Source organism: Rhinopithecus roxellana, chromosome 19 (genome assembly GCF_007565055.1).
Source record: "Rhinopithecus roxellana isolate Shanxi Qingling chromosome 19, ASM756505v1, whole genome shotgun sequence".
Taxonomy (NCBI): domain Eukaryota; kingdom Metazoa; phylum Chordata; class Mammalia; order Primates; family Cercopithecidae; genus Rhinopithecus; species Rhinopithecus roxellana.
In genome coordinates this window covers 70,344,668-70,368,604 of record NC_044567.1, presented here as the reverse complement: position 1 = coordinate 70,368,604, position 23,937 = coordinate 70,344,668, and the positions used below count along the sequence as shown (strand labels likewise).

Here is a 23,937-nt window from a genome sequence, read left to right as displayed (position 1 = left end):
TCTTTCTGTATAAGAGAGTTCTTCATATGAAAATCCAGGTTTGTAGAACCACAAAAGGATTGTGTGCATCTGTGCAGAATATTTTGGCACAGATTCAGAGGCGGCGGGTGAAGCCCACCTGCTGCTGATTGAGCTTTCTCTGCCTCCCGTTCTTAGAGCCCCAGCCGAGGCTGGGACGCACGGACTGGAACATAGTGGAGGCTTGAACGGTGCGGCGCCGGAACTGGCCGCGCTGGGCCGCTGCGAGCTATGGGCTTCTTCCTCCGAGAGGTTCTTCCCCAGTCCCACGTGGCCCAGATCCCGGACACCCGGGCTCCCGGGTCCTGCAGGCGCAGGGCGGTCCTGGAGCGGAAAGAATGCCACGCGGGGCCTTCAGACGCTGTTTGCCGGCGCTGTATTTCGCTTTCCTGACCGGCCCTACTCCAGAGCAGAGAATGAGGTCGGGCGTGCCAAAGGCTGGGGACAAAGAGGGCCAGGCGTGTGGGGATCGGTGTATGGGGTGACAGGGGAGCTGTTCCTGACCATTTGACGTGTGCTGGAATGCGTGTGCGACTCACCTGCGTGTGGCTGCAGTCACATGCGATTTATGACCACGTGCAGCTCTCCACTGTTTAGTGATTCACACGGATGATTCACACGTAGGAATGCAGGTGCCCTGTGCTCATCTCCGCCTGGCAATGGGGAGGAACAGATCTTGGGGGACATTGGGGACTGGGCGGACAAGCACTCCAGGGCATCAGTCCGGGCCGCTGACCAGGCAGAGGGCAGTGTCCCAATTATACAGGCGTCACCTCCTCCTTGACTCCGTCTCAGCATCTGGTTCCTCCCTCCGCATTGGAACCCAGGCTCCTGATACCCATCTGGGTGAGTCAGCCAGAGGGACCGGCTGTGTCAGGGGCAAGCAAAGAAGTATTAGAGTGCAAGACTGTGGGCGGGGAGAGGGAGCCCGAGCCGCCAGCAGGGAACTTCGGAGAGAGAGAGCCCAGGAACATCCCAGACAGAGCTGGGCCCTTCCTCAGCCCTACCCTGCCCCGCAGCCCCTAGCCCAGAAACCCCGCCCTGTCCGGCCTGCCGCTCTCCTCCTCCAGGCCGGCTGCTGCTGCGGCCAGCGTTGCCGTGGGCATCCCTTCCTCCTTCCCATCATGGCAGTGTACCGCCTGTGTGTGACCACTGGTCCCTACCTGAGGGCCGGCACACTGGACAACATCTCTGTCACACTGGTGGGCACGTGTGGTGAAAGCCCCAAGCAGCGGCTAGATCGAATGGGCAGGGACTTCGCCCCTGGATCGGTGAGTACAAAGGAGACAGGGAAGCGCCACCTCTGAGGGGCAGGGGCCGCAGGCGGGAGGAGCATTCCTCCTGGACTCTTGAGATCCTGCTGAAGTCAGGATACCGGCCCTGACCTCCTCACCTTCCCTACTGAGGTCTCTGTCTTTTCTGGAGATGACGAACTCCATCCAGGCAGGACTGTGGAGAGGAAGGAGCGTTGGACAGGGAGTCGAGGGACTTCCCCTGGCTCCTAAACTCCTCCCATAATTGACAGTGGGCTTTAGGCAAGTCGTTTCCCCTCTCTGAGCCTGGGTTTCCTCTTATCCGGAGGGGATCTGCCTGCCTCTGCCAGCCCCAGGTGTCCTCCACAAGGGTTCCCAGCCGGCCTAGGAAGCTAGTGAAATGCAGTGCCCACTGTGCTCGGGCACTTTTTTCTTTTCTTTTCTTTTCGAGGTGGAGTTTTGCTTTTGCTGCCCAGGCTGGAGTGCAGTGGCGGGATCTCAGCTCACTGCAACCTCCGCCTTCCGGGTTTAAACGATTCTTCTGCCTCAGCCTCCCGAGTAGCTGGGATTACAGGCGCCTGCTACCAAGCCCTACTAATTTTTTGTATTTTTAGTAGAGATGGGGTTTCATCCGGCAGGCTGGTCTCGAACTCCTGACCTCAGGTGATCCACCTGCCTCGGCCTCCCAAAGTGCTGGGATTACAGGCATGAGCCACAGCGCCCGGCCCGGGTACCCTTTTTCTAATTCATACAAAAGCCCGGTGTGGGCTAGCAGCAGCTCAGGTTTGTATGCCCGAACAGGCTTAGGTGTAGATGCATCTTGCAAGGTGCAAGGACCACCTTGGCAGTTCCCTGCCTCTCACCTGCTTGCTGTCTTGGTCCCCTCAGGTGCAGAAGTACAAGGTGCGCTGCTCAGCGGAGCTGGGTGAACTCTTGCTGCTGCGTGTACACAAGGAGCGCTACGCTTTCTTCCGCAAGGACTCTTGGTACTGCAGCCGCATCTGTGTCACCCAACCGGATGGTACTGTGTCCCACTTCCCCTGCTATCAGTGGATTGAAGGCTACTGCACCGTGGAGCTGAGGCCAGGAACAGGTGGGCCAGGGACGAGGACTACACTGTACTGCAGGTGTCTTTTGGGATTAGGAGTGGGGTCTCACAGAGCTCCAGAGTGTAGGGAACAAGATTGAGGTCAGAAACTCTGGGCTCCCAAGTAGATGTCTTCTGAAAAAAGGGAAACTCTCAAGCCCCGAAATGCGACGGTTTTCCAGACGGTATTGACTCTTCTGGAGACTCACATAGACACACCCACTCATATAGGCGTGCACCCTTCTCTCATACACATAGGAAGCACTTTGCTTTCCACAGCCTCGCTCTTCACTTCTCCAGAGTGAGTTCCTCCGGACCCCAGAGAGGAACTAATCCGCATATTGAGTCATTAGATTTTAACAGGTGGAGAAGCCCTGGCTGCTTAAAGATTTTAGCTGGAGAGGCCCTGTTCCCTCCCCTACTACTAGCTTTTCCAGTGTGGATGAAGACCCTGAGAGGTGCTGCTAAGATTCCTTGTTGAATTTCTGGATTCCATGGATGCTGGGCTTGAGCATCTTCAACTTCCAGAGCTGTCTGATCTGGAGAGGCAACAGTAGGGCTGCTCTTGGTGTTGGGAGGAGGCTCAGGATGAAGGAGGGATATTCTAGGTCAAAGTGAGGCAAGTGAATATTACCCCATGGTCCATAATAAGTTTCCCACATACCTCACTATAAACTCTCATCCATCACCACAGCACATCCATCCACAGCTACACAAAATATATTTGTTCATCAGTCATTTACCAAGTGCATCTTATACACATGGGCCAGGCACCATGCTAGAAGCTGGGAATACAGAAAAAAAAAAAAAAAATACGACTTCTGCCCTCAAGGAGTTTATAGTCTGGAGGGGAGATACACATGCCAACAATTAGGAAGGTTGTTATAATTTGGGGGTGAGGCTGTCTTGAATCCCTTCTACTGATGAATACACAAAGAACGTAGGGGCACTGCTACGTGATTCACAGGGATGTGGCTGTCGGATTGGGTTCAAGGGTCGGGGGTTCAGGCAAGGTTTGCAGAAGATGTTGTTTGAAAAGAGACTTATGCCAAGAGTAATTTTCATTCCCCACAGCAAGAACTATTTGTCAGGACTCCCTTCCCCTCCTCCTGGATCACAGGACACGGGAGCTCCGGGCCCGACAAGAATGCTACCGGTGAGGGTGGCCTAATTTGACTTCTTTCCCCATCTGTATTCTGACCTCAGCCTTAATCAGATTGTTCCTAACTCTAACCTCATTCTCAACCTTGGGTGCCTAACTTGGATCAGGACTCTTACATAGTGACCCTGAGTCTGAACTGAGAACGCCAATAGTAACAGTTGTCCCAACACCACCAATGAGTCCATACTCAGCCCTCAACTGTCCTTGATGTAACCCAGATCCCAATATCAGAAGTGACCTGAAGTATCCTCCAATCTCAGTCCTTTCTCAGCTTCCCCCCATAAATCGGCCATGATTTTAATCTCAACACAAACCCATCGCTAACCCAGTGTGGGCATTAATGCCATCCTCAAATGCTACCTTTATTTCATGGAGAAATGTCCAATTCCTTGTCACCCATCCAGAAAATAGGTGGTTTCTGAAGTTTTAATCTGAAGTCGTGTCTTTAAAGCTAAGACTTGTGTTTATCTGGAGCATGACTTGCCACCTCTGGCCTCTTTCTCTCGGAAGCTGGAAGATCTATGCCCCTGGCTTCCCCCGCATGGTAGACGTCAACAGCTTTCAGGAGATGGAGTTGGACAAGAAATTTGCCTTGACAAAGACGACAACTTGTGTAGACCAGGGTGACAGGTGAAGATTAAAGCTTGGGAAGGAGGGGAAAGAAAGTCAAGTGAGGGGCTGTTGGGAGGATGGGGTCCTGATAGCCAGGAAGGAGGGGTAAGTGTCTATGACAATGCAGTTTCATTCAAGTGTCAGGATGGGAGATGGCCCCAAAGGGTCTGGCAGAGAGGAGGAGAGTGAGGAGGTTATTTTAGGTCAGGAGCAGCGAGGGCAGGGGAGGAGCTGGGAGTAAGGGAGACCCGGGGACTCCGAAGGCAGGAAAGAGGGAAGGAATTAAGGGGCTGGGCTGCAGAGCCCAGTGACTGGTTTCTGTCTTTCTACACCCCCAACCCCCAGCAGTGGGAATCGGTACCTGCCTGGCTTCCCCATGAAAATTGACATCCCATCCCTGATGTACATGGAGCCCAATATTCGATACTCAGCCACCAAGACGATCTCGCTGCTCTTCAATGCCATCCCTGCGTGAGGCCATTGCCCCTCTGATGAACATCTCACATCTCTGCCCATCCATCCCCTCCCCTTGCTCTCAAACTGCCCCTTCTCCCTATCCCCAGTATCCCCTCTCCCTACCCCAGTCCCTCCTGTCTGGACTCATTCCCTCTCCCTGCCCCACAGTCTTCCCTCTCTACATGGCCCCTGCCCCCTTCCTGCCCCTGTCTCCCCCTTCTGCTCCCCATTTCCCCTCTCCCTGCCCCCAGACTCCTCAGCCTCTGCTTTCATGACTGAACTCCTTGCGGTTTTCCCACCCACCCCCACCGGGTGTTGATTGGGCAGACCCCCAGCAAATGTTTGTGCAGTGAGTGAGTGCTTAGGAGCCCAGGGGACATCATTCTTGGGCCTGTCAGATCATTCCTCCCCCCTTGCCACCCTGCCTTCCCCAGGTCCCCACACTTTTCAGGGCACATCACTTTTTTTTTTTTTTTTTTTTTAGACAGAGTTTCACTCTTGTTGCCCAGGCTGGAGTGCAGTGGTGCAACCTCCGCCTCTCGGGTTCAAGCGATTCTCCCTGCCCAAGCTTCTTTCAAGTAGCCTCTCAGGTAGCTGGGACTACTGGCTAATTTTTTATTTTTAGTAGAGATGGGGTTTCTTCATGTTGGTCAGGCTGGTCTCGAACTCCCGACCTCAGGTGATCCATCTGCCTTCACCTACCAAAGTTCTGGGATTACAGGCGTGAGCCACCGCGCCCAGCCCACATTACCTCTTTATGCATCCTATGTTATTGACCTATTGCCACAGGTGTGCTTGTTTCATGTTCCATTTCTTTTGTTGTTGTTGTTGTTTTTTTTTTTTTTTTTTTTTTTTGAGATGGAGTCTCACTCTGTTGCTCAGGCTGGAGTATAGTGGCGCGATCTTGGCTTACTGCGGTCTCCACTTCCTGGGTTCAAGCAATTCTCCCACCTCAGCCTCCCAAGTAGCTGGGATTACAGAGATGCGCCACCACACCTGGCTAATTTTTGCATTTTTAGTAGAGACAGGGTTTCACCATGTTGACCAGGCTGATCTTGAACTCCTGATCTCAGGTGACCCACCCGCCTTGGCCTCCTAAAGTGCTGGGATTACAGGCGTGAGCCACTGCGCCCTGCCTGCATTCCCTTTCCTTTGATTCAGCCCATTTAGTGAGTGCATATTATGAACTGGGTATGGTGGGGCAGACACAGCCAAGTCCTTGCCCTGAGGAGCTCATAGTATAATGGGGATGATATATGTCCACTGTGCTTACAGTACGATGCAGGGAATGATGAGTGTGAAAGATTCAAGGTATGTGTTTTGGAGGTGTTCAGGCAATGCTTCATAAAGGACTTTACCTCTGAGCCATGCCTAGAACAGATAGATTTTTATCATAGAGATGTAGCAGATGGCTTTCTACCACAGGCATAGCTTAAATGAAGACCTGGAATTGGGGGAAAGCTGATTTAATTTCAAGCATGTTTCTCCATATTATAAAATAACATTGCGGGGCATGGTAGGGCACACCTGTAGTCTCTGCTACTTGGGAGGTTGAGGCAGGAGGATTGCTTGAGTCCAGGAGTTTGAAGCTGCAGTGAGCTATGATTGTGTCTATGAACAGCCACTGTACTCCAGCCTTGGTAACACAGGGAGACCCCATCTTAAAAAGAAGAAAAAAATAATGCTCACTGTAAAAATTCAAACAGTACAGACATCCACAAAATGAAGACTATGCATCCCTCCACATGCCAGCCCCTCTTCTACTGTCCGGTGTAAAAAGCATGTCTCTGATCATGTTTGGAGAGTGGGTCTTGGTTGGCCCTGTTTAATGCCCAGGGTGGGTGAAAATGCTGGAAAGGTTGGTAAAAGCTGGCTGATGGGGATCTCCATGGGCTAGTCAGGCTTGGCAGCTGGGGCTCTGTCCTGTAAGCAGAGGGGAGCCAGTGGAGGTCTGTGACAAGAGGGCAGCTTGGAGAACACAGGCCAAAACACCAGTGAGGGTGGCTTGTCTGCACCATAGGGGCTGTGTGTGCCAACTTTATATGTAAGTGCAATGGCCTGTCTTAGGGATGGTTACATATGAACCAGGGTCTTCCGAGGCCACAGAGCCTCCACTGGGCGCTAGACTTTTTCTCCCATGTGGATTGTTAGGCATCTCTACTCTGCGGATGGACCCTGTTAGTTCCTCCAGGCAGAGGGGGACACAGTGGTTCCCAGCAGACTTTAGCCCCCAGATCTCATCCTCATCTTTTCCTCTCCCATCAGGTCCTTGGGAATGAAGCTTCGAGGGCTGTTGGATCGCAAGGGCTCCTGGAAGAAGCTGGATGACATGCAGAACATCTTCTGGTGCCACAAGACCTTCACGACAAGTAAGCAGAGCTAGGCAGGAGATGTCTACCCTCACCTTATCTCGTACTCAGACCCTTTCCTCTCCTTCCTGGGAAAAGACCCTCTCCCAGCCCTCCCAGGGAGACTGCTAGATTTGAGTGGGAGGGGCTCCTGGCTTCACTGGTGGCATCTCCCAGATTCCTCTGGAGAACAAAGCACCTTCTCTGAGGAGGGGACAAAAACAGGGGGAGTCAGGAGACAGAGACACTCTGCTTGCCTGGGAGAGGGTCACAGTCATTTAGGGAATCTTGATCCTGATCAGGGACACATGACTCTCTTCCCCAACTCCAACCACGAAGTGCTCCAGGCTTTGGGTCCAGAAAGACTTAGGTTCAAATCCCTGCTCTGCCACTCAGCTGTGCAAGTCACTCCATCTCTCTGACCCTTACTGTCTAGTATTAAATTGAAGATATAATGATTCCTACCTTATAGAGTTTTTGGGAAGAAAACCTAAACCACAATGACAAGCAAAGGACTTGACAGGACCAGGATCTAGGGAGGTAGTTTCTAGACCAACTGGTCCCCTCTCTTGCCCCCCAGAGTATGTCACAGAGCACTGGTGTGAAGATCACTTCTTCGGGTACCAGTACCTGAATGGCGTCAATCCCGTCATGCTCCACTGCATCTCTAGCCTACCCAGCAAGCTGCCTGTCACCAATGACATGGTAGCCCCCTTGCTGGGACAGGACACATGCCTGCAGACAGAGCTAGAGGTGGGTAAGGACCTGGGCAGTGGGCCTGCTAGGTGGGAGGTGGGTGTGTCACCATTATGGACAAGGGATGTGTGTTTAGGGTATGGAAATGGCCTGGGCTGCATTTCACCTGTGGGCCTCATCCTCTGGGCAGCCATGGTCCTGTACACTTCACATAGAGCAGATATGGATGAAGGTCAGATTGGGGTTGGGAGGCTTTGAGGCCTGAGATGGGACCTTGGTGAAATGGTGTGAACACGCAGGGTGGTTGCAGGGACATCTTGGAGGAGGCCTTGCCCGTGTTTTGAGGCCTCCTGAAGAGGTGCTGAGGCCTAGAGAAAGGCTATTTTAGGACAGGCCAATGGTAGGGCCACCAGATACATCAGGGAAAATCACGGAGAACGAGGAGCTCTGAGGTCGTCAGAGAAGAGGCTGATCCAGTCTTTTTGGGGCAGCCAAGCCCTCAGGCATTCTCCTCCAGAAAGCTAGAGACATGGTTGGTCAGTTCTCATGTGTTGATTTAGCTGTTGCTGGATACATAGTGCTCAGATCTCAGAAGAGGATTCCATCTGAGTTGAGAGTGGGAAGGACTAGGTATGAGGTGAGGAGGAGAGGACGCTGGCTTGTCCCAGTAGGCGAGCGGTTGCACAAGGAGGGACTCAGCTGGACCTCATTCCGGACATTCTGGGAAGGGCGGGGTACCCCACATTGGTCATTAATTCAGGCACCAAGAATTTCTGAGACCTCAGCTGGGGACCTCAGCTCCTCTCTGGAGTGGAAGTGGGCAAGGAAACAGGAGGGAAGTGGAGCGCGGGTAGGGAGGGACACTCAGCCTCTGTGTGCCTTCTGCAGAGGGGGAACATCTTCCTAGCGGACTACTGGATCCTGGCGGAGGCCCCCACCCACTGCCTAAACGGCCGCCCGCAGTACGTGGCCGCCCCACTGTGCCTGCTGTGGCTCAGCCCCCAGGGGGCGCTGGTGCCCTTGGCCATCCAGGTGAGCCCGGCGCCGCCGCCTCGGGGTGGGGGCTCAGGTGCAAATCGACAGCCCGGAGCCGCATCATCCCTCGTTCCTTTCGGACGCAGCTCAGCCAGACCCCCGGGCCCGACAGCCCCATCTTCCTGCCCACTGACTCCGAATGGGACTGGCTGCTGGCCAAGACATGGGTGCGCAACTCTGAGTTCCTGGTGCACGAGAACAACACGCACTTTCTGTGCACGCATTTGCTATGCGAGGCCTTCGCCATGGCCACACTGCGCCAGCTGCCGCTCTGCCACCCCATCTACAAGGTCTGCGACACCGGGCGGGGGCCCAGCGGGGCAGGGGCCGGGCGGCCTTGTCCCCGGCCTTCAGCTCACGTGATCCGCTCCGCTCGCAGCTCCTGCTCCCCCACACTCGATACACGCTGCAGGTGAACACCATCGCGAGGGCCACGCTGCTCAACCCCGAGGGCCTCGTGGACCAGGTGCGGCCTCCCCGCCGGGTCACTGATCTCCGCCCCCGAAGACGCCTTGCCCCGCTACCCGCCCCCAAGCCCTGTTCTGCACTCAAGCCCCGTGTGAGGACACCTGGGGTGTGAGAACACCTGTACAATTCCTGCCTCTTCCACCAGCCCCGCCCACTCCGCCGGTCTCCTACCGGCCCCCTTCACAGACCCTGTTCCCCCTTCCTCCCCGGCAGCCCCACCCACAGGTCCCGCCCCCCCGCCGACTGCCCCCTGCCCCGCTGGGCCACGGGTCCACAGGCAGGGCAGCCTCATCCTGAGCCCCGGCACCACCCTCAGCTGACCCTGAGCCCAGCCAGGCTCCCCGGCTTTCAGTTCATTCTTTTAGTAACCAAATACCTTTGGATCTTCTCCCACGCACGTAGTGGGGCGTCAAGCTGCGCAGCCTGCGTCAGGCAGGCCCTTGTGGGTATTTGATCCGGGGTCGTGGATTGCTTTATGAACCGAAGAAGGCCCTCCTTGGGCCGAGTCCCCAGTCCCATCTCGTGCCCAGACACTAGGGTGGGGATTGGGCTGGCCCGGAAGCCGAGCTGTGCTGTGTCCTCAGGTCACATCCATCGGGAGGCAAGGCCTCATCTACCTCATGAGCACGGGCCTGGCCCACTTCACCTACACCAATTTCTGCCTTCCGGACAGCCTGCGGGCCCGCGGCGTCCTGGCTATCCCCAACTACCACTACCGAGACGACGGCCTGAAGATCTGGGTGGCTATTGAGAGGTGCGAGGTTCGGGGCGGGACCAGCCGTCCCACCAGGGTCTCCTGGCCTGGGGCACTGTGGTCCCTGCGCTCATGGTGCCTTGGGAACTCCAGGTGTTTTCATACCCTAGCATAGGGAATTCTTGAGGATATGAATTGGGTTTGGGGTCGCCTCTGAAATGGCAGGTAGGTGCTGTCCAGAGAGGAGCTGGGGGTGTGTGGATGCAGGGGAAGGAGGGGGTCTCCAGTGGAGTCAGAGTATCAGGGCTGGTGCATCATTTAAGCATGGGCTGGGGCCTCGGGCAGGCAGGTCTTCCTTCCTCCTGGGTGCTGAGTGGGGAGTGGGGTGGCAGCATGAATCAGATTCTTCCTGCACTCCCCTGCCCAACCCCCAGGCCCCTGTGCAGGAAGGAGGTGTGGAGCACCCATGACTCAGGAGTGAGTGGGACTTAAGGGAAGCCCAGCCACTCAGATTCCAGCTGCACCTAGGGGTCCCCACTGAACCCCCATAGCTATCTGCCTCTCTGCCGCCTGAGCGGCAATGAGCCTCGGTTTTCTGGCCAGGCCTGAGCCTGTGGTTACTCCAGTGGTACCAGCATCTCTTTCCTGCAGCTTTGTCTCAGAAATCGTGGGCTACTATTATCCCAGTGACGCATCTGTGCAGCAGGATTCGGAGCTGCAGGCCTGGGTTGGCGAGATTTTTGCTCAGGCGTTCCTGGGCCGGGAAAGCTCAGGTATCCCCTCTCTATCCCACTTCCTGTGTAGGCTCTGATGAGCTAGCACTTGCTCGGCCACCCCCTACTCCCATCAGTTATTTATTGACCAGCCTTTGAAGTAGATACTACCAATATCCCCAATTAGCAGATATGGAAAGAGGCACAAAGAACGCTGCGCAAGGCGGGTTCTGAGCCAGCTCCGACTGTCTCCAAAGCCCTTGCTTGCATCCACTGCTCTGTGCCCCTCCAGTCCCTTGACCTTTTCAGAAGCCCACCAGTTCATTTCAGCTTCCTGAGCTCTGTCAATGTTCTGCAACGTGCAGTGGGAGCCATCTCTTGACTTCAGAGGATTCTGAAAAGTTTCTCTCAAACCCCCCTTGGTGTCCTGCCACGTGGCCCCTCCAGCCACCAACCTCTCTTCAGTCCTTTGGCTGCAAACTTCTTGGAGTGCGTTGGTCTTGTTGTGGACTGATCCCTCATTTACGCTTGTCACCTAACCCTAACTCTCCCTTATCTTCTGACACTGCCTGAGAAGCCTCAGACCCACAGACACCAGCGGCTCCCTCTTAGGCCTTAACCCAAGTGTCCAGCGGATGGCCCAGATCACGCCCTCCTTTCTTTAAAGTCCTCTCTTAGCTCCAGGAAAGGCGTGTCCTTCTGACCCCCTGCTTCTTCCCAGGTCCCGGCTTTTCCCCACCTCTTAGCTTATCCTGGATCTCTGACTCGTCTCTACCCCTCTCTAATGGAATGAATGTTTCTTTTGTTTCTGCTCTGTAGCTGATTTCCAGACTCAGAAATCTCCCAAGCCCACATTCCCCATTCTCTGAAGGACTTCTATTTAAAAAAAAAAATTTCTTTTTTTTTTAAATTACTGTGCCTTGTGTGGCAGTGCTAACTCATAGGCAGTATGCCAAGTTAGCCTTTTCTTCTTCTTTTTTTTTTCGTTTCTGGTACAGATGTGGGAGGGTGTCTTGCTTTTTTGCCCAGGCTGGTTTCAAACTCTTGGCTTCAAGCAATCCTCTGCCCTCAGCCTCCCAAAGTGCTAGGATTATAGGCATGAGCCACCACGCCCAGCCAGAGCTTTTCTTTTTGATGTCTCATTGTCACCCTTAAGCCCGGCATGTGAAAACTGCACGGTCACCCCTCCTTAGAGTGAGGTCTGGCTATGCTTGGGTTACATAGCCCATTGCTGCTCTTCATAGCCTACCTACCTAGCACCACTGTATGTTACAGTTTGTATTCTGGCACTCAAAAATGTAGAACCTGGACATGGTGGCTCATGCCTGTAATCTCAGCACTTTGGGAGGCCAAGGTGGGTGGATCACCTGAGGTCAGGAGTTGGAGACCAGCCTGACCAATGTGGTGAAACCCCGTCTCTACTAAAAATACGAAAATTAACCAGGCGTGGTGGCCTGTGACTCTTGTCCCAGCTACTCGGGAGGCTGAAACAGGAGAATCGCTTGAACCCAGGAGGTGGGGGTTGCAGTGAGCCGAGATTGCGCCACTGCACTCCAGCCTGGGCGACAAGAGCGAAACTGTCTCCAAAACAACAGCAACAACAACAACAACAACAACAAAGTAGAAGCCTCTCTATCTAGGGGTAGTGGAAGAAAAGGAAAAGTTCAGAGTGGTGCAATTGTTTATCCTCTAGCCCTGGCCTGGGACTTGTCTCAGCAGGAATGTGGCTTTATTTATTTTTTATTTTTATTTTTTTTGAGATGGAGTCTTGCTCTGTCGCCCAGGCTGAAGTGCAGTGGCGTGATCTCGGCTCACTGCAACCTCCGCCTCCCGGGTTCATGCCATTCTCCTGTCTCAGCCTCCAGAGTAGCTGGGATTACAGGCGCCTGCCACCACGCCTGGCTAATTTTTTTGTATTTTTAGTAGAGACGGGGTTTCACTGTGTTAGCCAGGATGGTCTTGATCTCCTGACCTCGTGATCCACCAGCCTCGGCTTCCCAAAGTGCTGGGATGACAGGCGTGAGCCACCGCGCCCGGCAGAAATTGACATTTTTCTATACAACCACAATGTTGTCATCACACAAAACAAAACTGACACTACTCTCCAATGTCACTTTCATATCTAGTCCATATTCAATTTTCCCCATTTGGCCAGGTTTACGCCTGTAATCCCAGCACTTTGGGAGGCCGAGGTGGGCGGATCATTTGAGGTTAGGAGTTTGAGACCAGCCTGAACAATGTGGTAAAACCCCATCTCTACTAAAATACAAAAATTAGCCAAATGTGATGGTGGGCACCTGTGATCTCAGCTACTCGGGAGGCTGAGGCAGGAGAATCACTTGAACCTGGGAGGCAGAGGCTGCAGTGAGCCAAGATTGTGCCACTGCACTCCAGCCTGGGTGACAGAGCAAGACTCCCTCTCTAAATAAATAAATAAATAAATAAATAAATAAATAAATAAATAAATAAATAAGTCCCCATTTCCTCCCAGCTGATCCCTATTGGTTGACGATCCAACAAACGACTGCAAGCTGTTTTGTTTCGATTTCAACTCCAGAGTCTCATAACTTAGAACAGCCCCCCTTCCCCCTCTACTTCTTAAAATCACATACATAGACTCATTGAAGCGCCCCCACTGGTGGTTCTGCAGAATGACTCACCTTCTGAATTTATCTAACTGCTTCCTCATGATGTCATTCACCTAACTCCTCTGTCTCTGTGGTTTTTTTCTTTATTTGTTTTTGGTTGTTTGCTGTGTTTTGTGGGTTTTTTTTGAGACTGAGTCTCACTCCATCACCCAGGCTGGAGTGCAGTGGTGCAATCTCAGCTCACTGCAACCTCCGCCTCCTGGGTTCAAGAGATTCTTGTGCCTCAGCCTCCTGAATAGCTGGAATTACAGGTGTGTGCCATCACACCCAGCTAATTTTTGTATTTTTAGTAGAGACAGGGTTTTGCCATGTTGGCCAGGCTGTATCCCATGTTTTTTGTAAACCAGAAGTCATGTCTGAAGGTTAAATATTTTTGGCAAGAATATTTCTGCATTGCGTCATATTGGGACACGCATAATGTCAGGTTGTCTGACTATTAGTGATGCTGAGAGTAATTTCTGGGTTAAGGTGGTGACAGCCAGAACTGGAGTTTTTTTTTTTTTTTTTTCTGTATTATTTTTTGAGACAGAGTTTTTTTTTTTTTTTTTTTTTTGAGATGGAGTCTCGCTCTGTTGCACAGGTTAGAGGGCAATGGCGCAATTTCTGCTCACTGCAACCTCTGCCTCCCGGATTCACACCATTCTCCTGTCGCAGCCTCCAGAGTAGCTGGGATCACAGGCACCTGCCACCACACCCGGCTAATTTTTTGCATTTTTAGTAGAGATGGGGTTTCACTGTGTTAGCCAGGATGGTCTCAATCTACTGACCTCGTGATCCGCCCGCCTCGGCCTCCCAAAGTGCCGGGATTACAGGTGTGAGCCACCACGCCTGGCCCGAGATGGAGACTTACTTTGTCGCCCAGGCTGGAGTGCGGATTCTGCTGCCTCAGTCTCCCAAGTAGCTGGGATTACAGGTGCCTGCTACCATGCCTGGCTAATTTTTGTATTTTTAGTAGAGACGCGGTTTCGCCATGTTGTACAGGCTGGTCTTGAACTCCTGACCTCAGGTGATCTGCCCACCTCGGCCTCCCAAAGTACTGGGATTACAGGCGTGACCGACCGCGCCCGGCCTTGGAGTTTTTAAGGGTGACCATTCCCTGTGTTTTGCAAACCTGCTATTAATCATGATCAGTGCTGATCCTGACACCACCTCCCTTCTTGGGCAGTTGTTTCGTATTTGGGGCTGTCTGTTTCCTACTTAAGACACAAAGGGGGATCTAATTACTGTTAATTCAACTCTTCTATCTTACCTTATTACATTTGTCTCTGATTTAACGCATCAGAACATTCTTCAGATTGAGAACAGCTCTTCTAATGACTACAAACCTATTCCAGATTCACATACGGTATTTAAAGGCAAAACATACTCATTAACCTCAGTCAGTCTGAGGTTAATTCAACTCTCCTATCTTACTTTATTACATTTTTCTCTGATTTAACGCATCAGAACATTCTTCAGATTGACAACAGCTCTTCCAATGAATACAAACCTATTCTAGATTCACATACAGTATTTAAAAAGGGAAAACACTTGTTAACCCCCACCTCTCAGTTCAAGCGATTCTCCTGTCTCAGCCTCCTGAGTAGCTGCGACTACAGTCACACACTACCACGCCCGGATAATTTTTGTGTTTTTAGTAGAGATGGGGTTTCTGTCACCATATTGGTCAGGTTCCATATTCCAGTGGGGGAAAAATAGGCAATATGAACTACAGAAAAATTCCTATAGATGGTCTGTCCCCTTTTTTGTTTTTATTTTTTTGTTTTTGCTCTTGTTTTCGTTTTTTTGAGACAGGGTCTTGCTCTGTTGCTCAGGCTGGTCTCAAACTCCTGGGCTCAATTGATTCAGCCTTCTAAGTAGCTGACACTACAGGTGTGTCCGCCTGCTGTAGTTTTTTGTTCTCAGCCTCCGAGTTTAGAGACTCAACCAGGAACAGAACATTCAGAAAACTCCCACACACTCCCAGGCAGATGTCTCGTCTTTCCTCCCAAACTCTCTGTTCTGTTGCATCAGTCTCCGTCCAGTCAGCCTGACTCCAAACCTTAGTTCTCTTTGACTCATGTTCCCCTCTCTGTCTTCCTAAATCCAGTTAGGTGGCTGATGCCTATTGTCACCACCCTAGTCGTATTCTTCCTCATAGTGCTCTGGAATTGTGGCAGCTGCTTCTCAACCAGTCCCACCTCTCCCAGCCTCTCGCTGCTTGCCCGCCAAGCCTGCAGGGCCACCACCCTGCTAATCCTCTGAAATACTGCCCAGGAAACACATGGCCCTGCATGCCGCTGCAGCCTCACCTCCAATTAGGTCCCCTCCCTGTTCCCTCACCCTGCTAATACCCCATGCCTTCCCACTCTGCCTTTTTTTTTCTCTTTTGAGACAGGGTCTCACTTTGTCGCTCAGACTGGAGTGCAGTGGCATGATCACAGCTCACTGCAGCCTTGACCTCCCAGGCTCAAGTGATCCCCTTGCCCCAGCCTCCCTGGTAGCTGGAACTACAGGCATGCACCACCACATCACTGCATCCAGTTACCTTTTTAAAAAATGTTTTTGTAGAGACAAGGTCTTGCTGTGTTGCCCAGGCTGGTCTCAAACTCCTGGGCTTGAGCGATCCTCCCACCTCTGCCTCCCACGCTCTGACTTCTTACCCTCTCATGCATTCCTTCATTCGACCAATAATTACCAGGCTCTTGGTAATTATTAAGTATTGTTCTAGGTGCTGAGGTTTAGTAGTGAAAGAGACAAAAATCCTGGCTTTAGTGGAGCTTAACATTCTTTTGGAGAGAGGAAGAGAGAATCAACAAACATGTCAGGTGGTTATGAATGCTAAGAGGAAAACTGAAACAGCATCAGGGTATATAGTGTGTCAAGGTAAAAAGATCATTTCAGGGAGGTGATCAGGGCAGGCCTGTCAGGAACTGATGCATTAGTAGAGGCCTGAAGGAAGTACAGGTGCTAGTTCTGAGGATAATTGGGGCAAGAGTACCAGGCAGAGGCATAGTAAGTGTGCAGGCCCTGAGTTCTGAATGTGCTGGTGCGTTTGAGAACTCTCAGAAAGGCCTGTGTGGCTGGAGTCAAATAAGTGAACAGCCAGGAAGGAAATGAAGTGGGAGAAGGGGCTGGGGCCAGATCAAGTAGGGCCGTGACAAGGTGAGTGGGATGGGAAGCCCTCCGAGGGTTTTAGCGAAGGGTGACGTAATCTGATGGGCATTTGTTCTTGCCAGTGTGCAGTGTGAGGTAGTGTAGATGCTTAGGTGGGGACGTCAGGTAAGCCACTGCAGAGTAATGCCCATGGCTGAATCTGGAGCTCAGGAGCCAGGCAAAGCCAGAGATGGGAATTTGGGAGTTGTTGGCGAGTGGGAGGTGGTTAGAGCCATGGACTTGGGTGAGATGAGTGAGGCACAGAGTGAATGGACCAAGGGCTGAGCCTTGAAATGCTCCCCTCTCTAGCCCTGAAATGCTTTTCTCTGTTGTCTTTTTTTCCATTCAAGGCTCATCCATCTTTCAACTCACAAGGCCCCTCTTGTCTTCCAGGAGGCCTCCACTAACCACTCTGCTCCTGGTGCCCCTTTCTGCCTTGCCTGCCCTCTCCTCAAAGAGCCAAGCTCTGGCCTTAGAAGCTTCCTTCTGCTTCTGTTACTACGAGCTTTTGAGTAACATGCCCTGTGCATCGGTCTCTGCTGCTAAGCTCAGCAAAGGATGGTTGGATACTGGGTGCTTGAACAAATCTTGGTGAACTGGGTAGGATTAAATCACTACGTCTTAATAGGGGCTGCAGATGGAAGTGCCTTGGAAGTCAGGGAGAGGCAGCTGGGCACTTGGGCTTGAAGCTGGCTCTGTTATTGGCCCTGCCTGCCGGGGATTTTCTGGCCAGATCCCAGTCTCCATCTTCTATCCTGACCCACTTCAGAGGCCACAAACCTTGGTGATGGCCATCCCTAACTTCAGCCCAATAAGCAGTCGTGTCTTGGTGTTCCTTATTTCCTCACTTTCCCCCTGTGGTGAGCCCCAGTCCTGAGCTGGCCCTAGGAATCCAGTACCTTCCGTCCACACCCTCTATCCTTCCTTCCCACACCCAGGCTTCCCAAGCCGGCTGTGCACCCCAGGAGAGATGGTGAAGTTCCTCACTGCAATCATCTTCAATTGCTCTGCCCAGCATGCTGCTGTCAACAGTGGGCAGGTGAGGCTACAAAGGGCAGGTCTGGGGACATCAGGTCTTAGCAAGGGACTTGAGGCCTGAATTCGGGTTGAGAGCTTGGGTGGGTCAGGGTTGGGGTGGGTTTATGATTAGGCTTGGGGTTGGAGTGGCAGCTGAGTGGGGTGAAGGCTGGCATTGGGTGATGACTGGGTGGAGCTGTGTCCAAGGTCGCAATGGTGACTCAAGTTGATGTTAATTTGGGAGTAGAACTTAGGGGCTCCTCTCATGGTTAGAACCCAGACAGGTGGAGTAGCAGGTTGCTCTGTATGGCATGCCAGCCCAAGGCCCTTTTCTAGGATTACCTCTATTCTGGGGCCACCTCCTACCCTAGTGACTCACCCCACCCAGTCCTGGAACACTGGGTAGGGAGTGACAAGGAGTAAGCTGGCTTCCTGCCCCACTTCTGGGACTTTCCACTCCCTACCCCTTCCTGTCTTGCCTTTTCATGATCCCCTCATTTCCCAACAATCACCTCTCAGATGGTAGAGGTGGGATCAGGGATGATGAAGAGGGAGGTGATACTCTCCTTCTGGCCACCTGACCCAACCGGGATGGGGGTCTCCACAGCATGACTTTGGGGCCTGGATGCCCAATGCTCCATCGTCCATGAGGCAGCCCCCACCCCAGACCAAGGGGACCACCACCCTGAAGACTTACCTAGACACCCTCCCTGAAGTGAACATCAGCTGTAACAACCTCCTCCTCTTTTGGTTGGTGAGCCAAGAGCCCAAGGACCAGGTGTGTATATGGGGTGTTGAGGGGAGTAGGGTTCTTGAGGGCCACCAGTGGGGGTGGTGGTGGCTTTGTCTGGGGGCTTGAGGACTGGCCAGTGGGATTTATGTTCACTGCAGAACTGCCTTGGGTTCTTCAGTCTCTTCAGAAAATGATAATCCCAAAAGACATAGACTGAAGCAAATACCAGTTTAGTTACCAATCCGCCCGTCCGCCCATTTATCCGACTGTTCATCCATCATCTACTCATGTGTTAATGCAAACATTCAACAAACATTTGTTGGATACTTCCTATGTGTCCACACAGCACTGGGCACCAGGTCTATAACGCTGGATGAGACCTTCCTGCCTTCAAGAAGCCTGTGGTCTAGCTGAGGAGACATACAGGTCAATGAAAAAGGGCACCACCGTGTCGTAGGAGTTACTTATATGTTAATTTCTCCATTCAACACACACTTCCTGAGTACCAGTGGTGACCCAGACCCTGTTATGGGCAGCTACGAACCTTGTCCTTGTGAGCTTACAGTCCAGTGATAGAAGTAAGGACAGGGCCCTGTGGAACCTAAATGGGTCTGGGGGAACCAAGAAAGGCCTCTTGGAGAAAGTGACATCTAAGCTGAAACCTGCAGGACAAGTAGGAGTTGGACAGAGAAGAGGAGCAGGGTTCCTTTTTAGGGAGGGGGAAGGACAGACCAAGGAGTGAAGGCGAGAAATAACTGGTGTGTTTGTAGGATTCCATCACAAATGGAAATAGCAGAGCAGAGAGGAAGGTAGGGCTTTGTCTGCACAGTATTCATTTAGAAGACAAAGCAGAGCCAATCAAGTCTTCCTCGCCGCCCCCACCAGACGGAGTCTTGCTCTGTCACCCAGGCTGGAGTGCAATGGTGCGATCTTGGCTGCAACCTCCGCCTCCCAGGTTCAAGCGATTCTTCTGCCTCAGCCTCCCGAGTAGCTGGGACTACAGGCGCCTGCCACTGTGCCTAGCTAATTTTTGTATTTTTAGTAGAGACAGGGTTTCACCATGTTGGCCAGGCTGTTCTCAAACTCCTGACCTCATGATCCACCACCCTGGCCTCCCAAAGTGCTGGGATTACAGGCGTGAGCCACTGCGCCCGGCCGCCAATCAAGACTTTTAAGCCTCAGGCCCAGTGGTTAAATCCGCTTTAGCAAGGGTGTTCCTGTGGCTGTGTGAATGGATGCAACGGGCAACTTTGGAGGCAAGGGGCTAGGGAGGAGCCAATATCTGAGTTTAGGCCAGGCAAGTAGCCCTTTATCACTGGTTCCCATCATCTTTGTTTCCACCCAGCCGTCTTGCACACAAGCTCTCTGACAACTGAATATCCTTATTTCTCACGCTTGACTCCCTTTGGTGCTAGAAAGATTCCAGATGTTGCTGGGCACAGTGGCTCGTGCCTGCAATCCCAGCACTTTGGGAAACTGAGGCCGGTGGATTGCTTGAGCCTAGGAATTCAAGAGCAGCCTAGGAAACATGGTGAAACCCTGTCTCTACCCAAAACACAAAAATTAACTGGGCATGTTAGCGTGTGCCTGTGGTCCCAGCTGCTTGGTGGGGTCTAAGGTGGGAGGATCACTTGAGCCCAGGAGGTCAAAAATGCGGTGAGTCATGTTCACACCACCGCACACCAGCCTGGGTGACCAAAAAAAAAAAAAAAAAAAAAAAAAAAAAAGCTTGGCACTGTGCTGGCATATAAATGTTCCATAAATGGTAGTTCCACCTCACAGGGGAGAAAACTGAGGTTCAGGGAGATTCAACAGTTTGTTAAACAGTGCAGAGCTAGTAAGTAGGCTTTGAATCCAGTGTCATATTTCTGTCTTCTGCTTTGTTTTCTCTTTCTTTCTTTGGTGTGTGTGTATTCTGTGTTTTTTTTTTTGTTGTTGTTTTTTGTTTTTTTTTTTTGATGGCTACACTACTGTTCTAGAAATCAAGTATTCAGCCAGGTGCATTGGCACAGGCCTGTAGTCCCAGCTACTCAGGAGGCTGCAGTGAGAGGATTCCTAGAGGCTAGGAGTTCAGGGCTGCAGTGTGCCGTGATCATGCCTGTGAACAGCCACTGCACTTCAGCCTGGGCCACATAGCAAGACCCCATCTTTAAGTAAGAAAGGAAAGAAAAAAAAAGAAATTAGATGTCAATCTGATTTTAAAAACATAAAACTTGTTATTTAAAAAAAATATAATAAAATAAAAAAACTATAGACATATTTATTTTTTCTTAAGATTCTCTGGATCAGAAATTTAGGCAGGGCTAGGCTGGGCAGTCCACAGGGTACCAGCTATGGTGAAACACTTGGATACAATCAGCTGGTGACTGGGCTGGGCTGGAAGCTCCCAGAAGGCTTTGCTCACATGTCTGGGGCCTCAGTGCTCCCATGTGTGGTCTTTCTCTCTCTCCATATGCTGTCTTATCCCCCAGGATAAGACTCTCCAAGGGGTCTCTCTCCAGCAGGATAGTTGGACCTCCTCATAGCACAGTGGCTGGCTTCCAAGATTGAAAACAAGCTTTCAGATTTCTTCACAATTGGATTAAATGTTTAAGGGCTGTGGGGCTGGAAGGGAGAAAATCAGACTCCCCAGATTACCAATCATGTGGTCAGAATCAACTAGACTATACCATGGTAACAACCCCCAAATTCCAGTGGCTTCACCCGACTCGGCCTCAAAAAAAAAAAAAAATATATATATATATATATATTTATATACTTTTTTAATACATATATATCAGCCAATGAAGGCCAATAGTGAATAATAAAACAATAATACACCATGATAAAGTCTAATTTATTCTAGGAATGAAAGGAATGGAAGGTTGGTTCAACCTTATGAAATCTAGCAATATAATTCATTACGTCAATAAAGATGCATATCGTATAATTATCTCAATATATGCTGAAAAAGCATTTGATAAATGTGAACAGTCATTACTAATAAAAACGCAGTGCAAAATGAAGCCCCCTTAAGGAGTTTTGATTAGAAGTGTATGTCAGGCTGAGTATAGTGGCTCACGCCTGTAATCTCAGCAGTTTGGGAGGCTGAGGCAGGTGGATCACCTGAGGTTGGGAGTTCAAGACCAGCCTGGCCAACATGGTGAAACCTCGTCTCTACTAAAAATACGAAAATTAGCCAGGCATGGTGGTGGCACGTGCCTGTAATCCCAGCTACTCAGGAGGCTGAGGCAGGAGAATCACTTGATCCCAGGAGACGGAGGTTGCGGCGGCACCAAGCCAAGATCGCACCACTGCACTCCAGCCTGGGTGAAAAAGCGAGACTCCATCTCAAAAAAAAAAAAAAAAAAGTATATTTCCGAAAACACTATATTTATGGTGAGACCATAGATGTCTTTTCATTAAAGTCAGAGGCAAGAAAATAATGCCCAATGTCTATTGTTACTACTGTTATTTAACATTGATCTGGAGGGCTTCGCCAGTGCAATACAATGAGAAAAAGAATTTGTTAAAGATCAGTAGTATTGGCCAGGCATGGTGACTCTCGCCTGTAATTCCAGCATTTTGGGAGGCCGAGGCGGGTGGATCACGAGGTCAGGAGATCGAGACCATCCTGGCTAAAGCGGTGAAACCCCGTCTCTACTAAAAATACAAAAAATTAGCCAGGTGTGGTGGTGGGCGCCTGTAGTCCCAGATATTCGGGAGGCTGAGGCAGGAGAATGGTGTGAACCTGCGAGGCAGAGCTTACAGTGAGCTGAGATGGCACCACTGCACTCCAGCCTGGGCGACAGAGCGAGACTCTGTCTCAAAAAAAAAAAGATCAGTAGTATTGGCAACAGTTATATGAAGGTTCTAGTAAATGGGAAGTGTGTGCTGGTTAGGAGGCTGGGCCTCTGCATTGTCGTGATGAGCTGGTTGTGTGATATGATCATGAGGGAGGGACAGTCCTGTGCACAGGATGGCAGTGACTGGAGCTCATTGTGCTATTTCTTGATTGTGCTTGGCTGTGCTGTAAAGTGTGGCAGTGGAGGATGATGGTGATCGCGTTGGCAAAAGTTCCATCATGATGGTTGATTGTGAAGATACCTTAGAACCAGGATGCTGGTGGTTTTCAGGAGTTGAATTTTGTGAAATTGTGAAGTAATAGTTATATTCTTGGGTATATATGCTGGACAGTGTTTATGTTGATCTCGGTTGTATGAGAAATGTGGTTGTGTTCCTTTAGTTCACAGAGCAGTTGGATCAGGTATGAAAGGGGCCTTTTAAGGTTTTCTAGGCCAGGCGCAGTGGCTCACACCTGGAATTCTAGTGCTTTGGGAGGCCAAGGTGGGAGGATCACTTGAGCCCAGGAGTTTGAGGCTGCAGTGGACTGTGATCACACCACTGTACTCCAGCCAGGGCAACAGAGTGAGACCCTGCCTCAGAACTTTTTTTTCTAGTTCAACCCATCCATTTTCAGATGCAGGAATTGAGTCTCAAAGAGTCAAAGTAACAGGCAGAGGCTTGCCAGCAGAGGCAGCACTGAATTTGGGTTGGCTGGTTCCTACATCACATTCTGTTCCCTACTCTGGGGTTTGGGTGCTGGAGGGCCTGGTGTCAGGATGCATGGGTTGGCAGTTTGGGGCAAGTGTTTACAATGGCTGCAACTGGGTTGTGCCACTAGAAGCCACCTTGACTGGATTTGCTGTTACATGTGGTCCTTTGTTATTCTCCATCCCATCCTGAATGTCATCCTGACCTCTTACCTGATTTTCTCCCAGAGGCCCCTGGGCACCTACCCAGATGAGCACTTCACAGAGGAGGCCCCGAGGCAGAGCATCGCTGCCTTCCAGAGCCGCCTGGCCCAGATCTCGAGGGACATCCAGGAGCGGAACCAGGGTCTGGCACTGCCCTACACCTACCTGGACCCTCCCCTCATCGAGAACAGTGTCTCCATCTAACCACCCCCAAATACCACCCAAGAAGAAAGAAAGGTCCAAGCATGAGGAGGACCAGCTCCTCAGGGTCCTCCAGACCCTTCCATCCTCCCTGTTCTCAGTTTGCCTGAATCTTCTCTTCTGCACGTGGGGACCTTTGCAGCCAAGATGGCTCTGACATCATACAAACTGGGCCCTGAGCTGTGAGAGACCAGTATAGCAGCATCCAGGGTTAAAAGCCGCTGACCAAAGTCCAATGCACAATAGCGCCTCCGAAAGGAAGGAACCGCTTCACTTCTTGCCCTACTTGGGGCAGCCTCTCATTCCAGCCTCTTGGAATGCCCAACTTGGGTTTCTGAGTTTTTCTCCCTTATCCTTCCCCATCCCCAAACTCCTTTTCCTACCATGCCTTTCTACTTTCTCTTTCCTCCAAGCCTAGAGCCAGCCAGCCCAGCTTCCTTCTCTGGAAAGGCCTGGAAACTAGGCACAGAAAGAACTGTGTGCCTAGGTCTGACATGTGGCCCCCTTTGTCCCTAGCACCTTTAAGGGGAGGGGAAGAATCAGAGCACAGTTGCCTGGACCCCTAACTGCTGTTCTCAGGGACACGTTCCCAGGCCTGGGGTGTTTGCGGGATCTCTGTTTCTCTCAAGCTTTCACCCTACTCCCCTTTCATCCCATTTTTTTCTTTTTGTCCTTGAGCCCAGTGAGTTCAATAAAAACCAAAATATTTGACTCTCATTTTGTTTTGCTGCTTTGGTGTGTGTGTGTAGGGGTGGCTGAGGGTGTGGGTACCAGGGGATTGCAGCGGGAGGGCAGCAGTGGATCCGTGGATCTTCTGTTCTGGAGACAGGAATCCATGGATCATCTAATATGGAGACAGAAGTGTCCCGGCTCAGCTCACCATCCAGCCAAGCCCTATATTCCTGCCCTCACTTCCCAGAGTGCG

The 23,937-nt window shown here is 51.4% G+C and overlaps 1 protein-coding gene across 1 annotated transcript; it reads left to right on the top strand.

Annotated features, from left to right (window-relative positions):
* Positions 1-652: 652 nt before the first annotated feature.
* On the top strand, positions 653-23,729 carry ALOXE3 (arachidonate lipoxygenase 3). The gene is made up of 15 exons (XM_010362416.2): positions 653-1,289; positions 2,160-2,364; positions 3,433-3,514; positions 4,031-4,150; positions 4,478-4,603; positions 6,854-6,957; positions 7,517-7,689; positions 8,521-8,664; positions 8,754-8,957; positions 9,047-9,133; positions 9,720-9,889; positions 10,481-10,602; positions 17,264-17,364; positions 17,950-18,120; positions 22,836-23,729. Exons 1-15 carry the CDS (start codon positions 678-680, stop codon positions 23,013-23,015), a joined length of 2,601 nt encoding a protein of 866 aa, XP_010360718.2. The 5' UTR covers positions 653-677; the 3' UTR covers positions 23,016-23,729.
* The last annotated feature ends 208 nt before the right edge of the window (positions 23,730-23,937 follow it).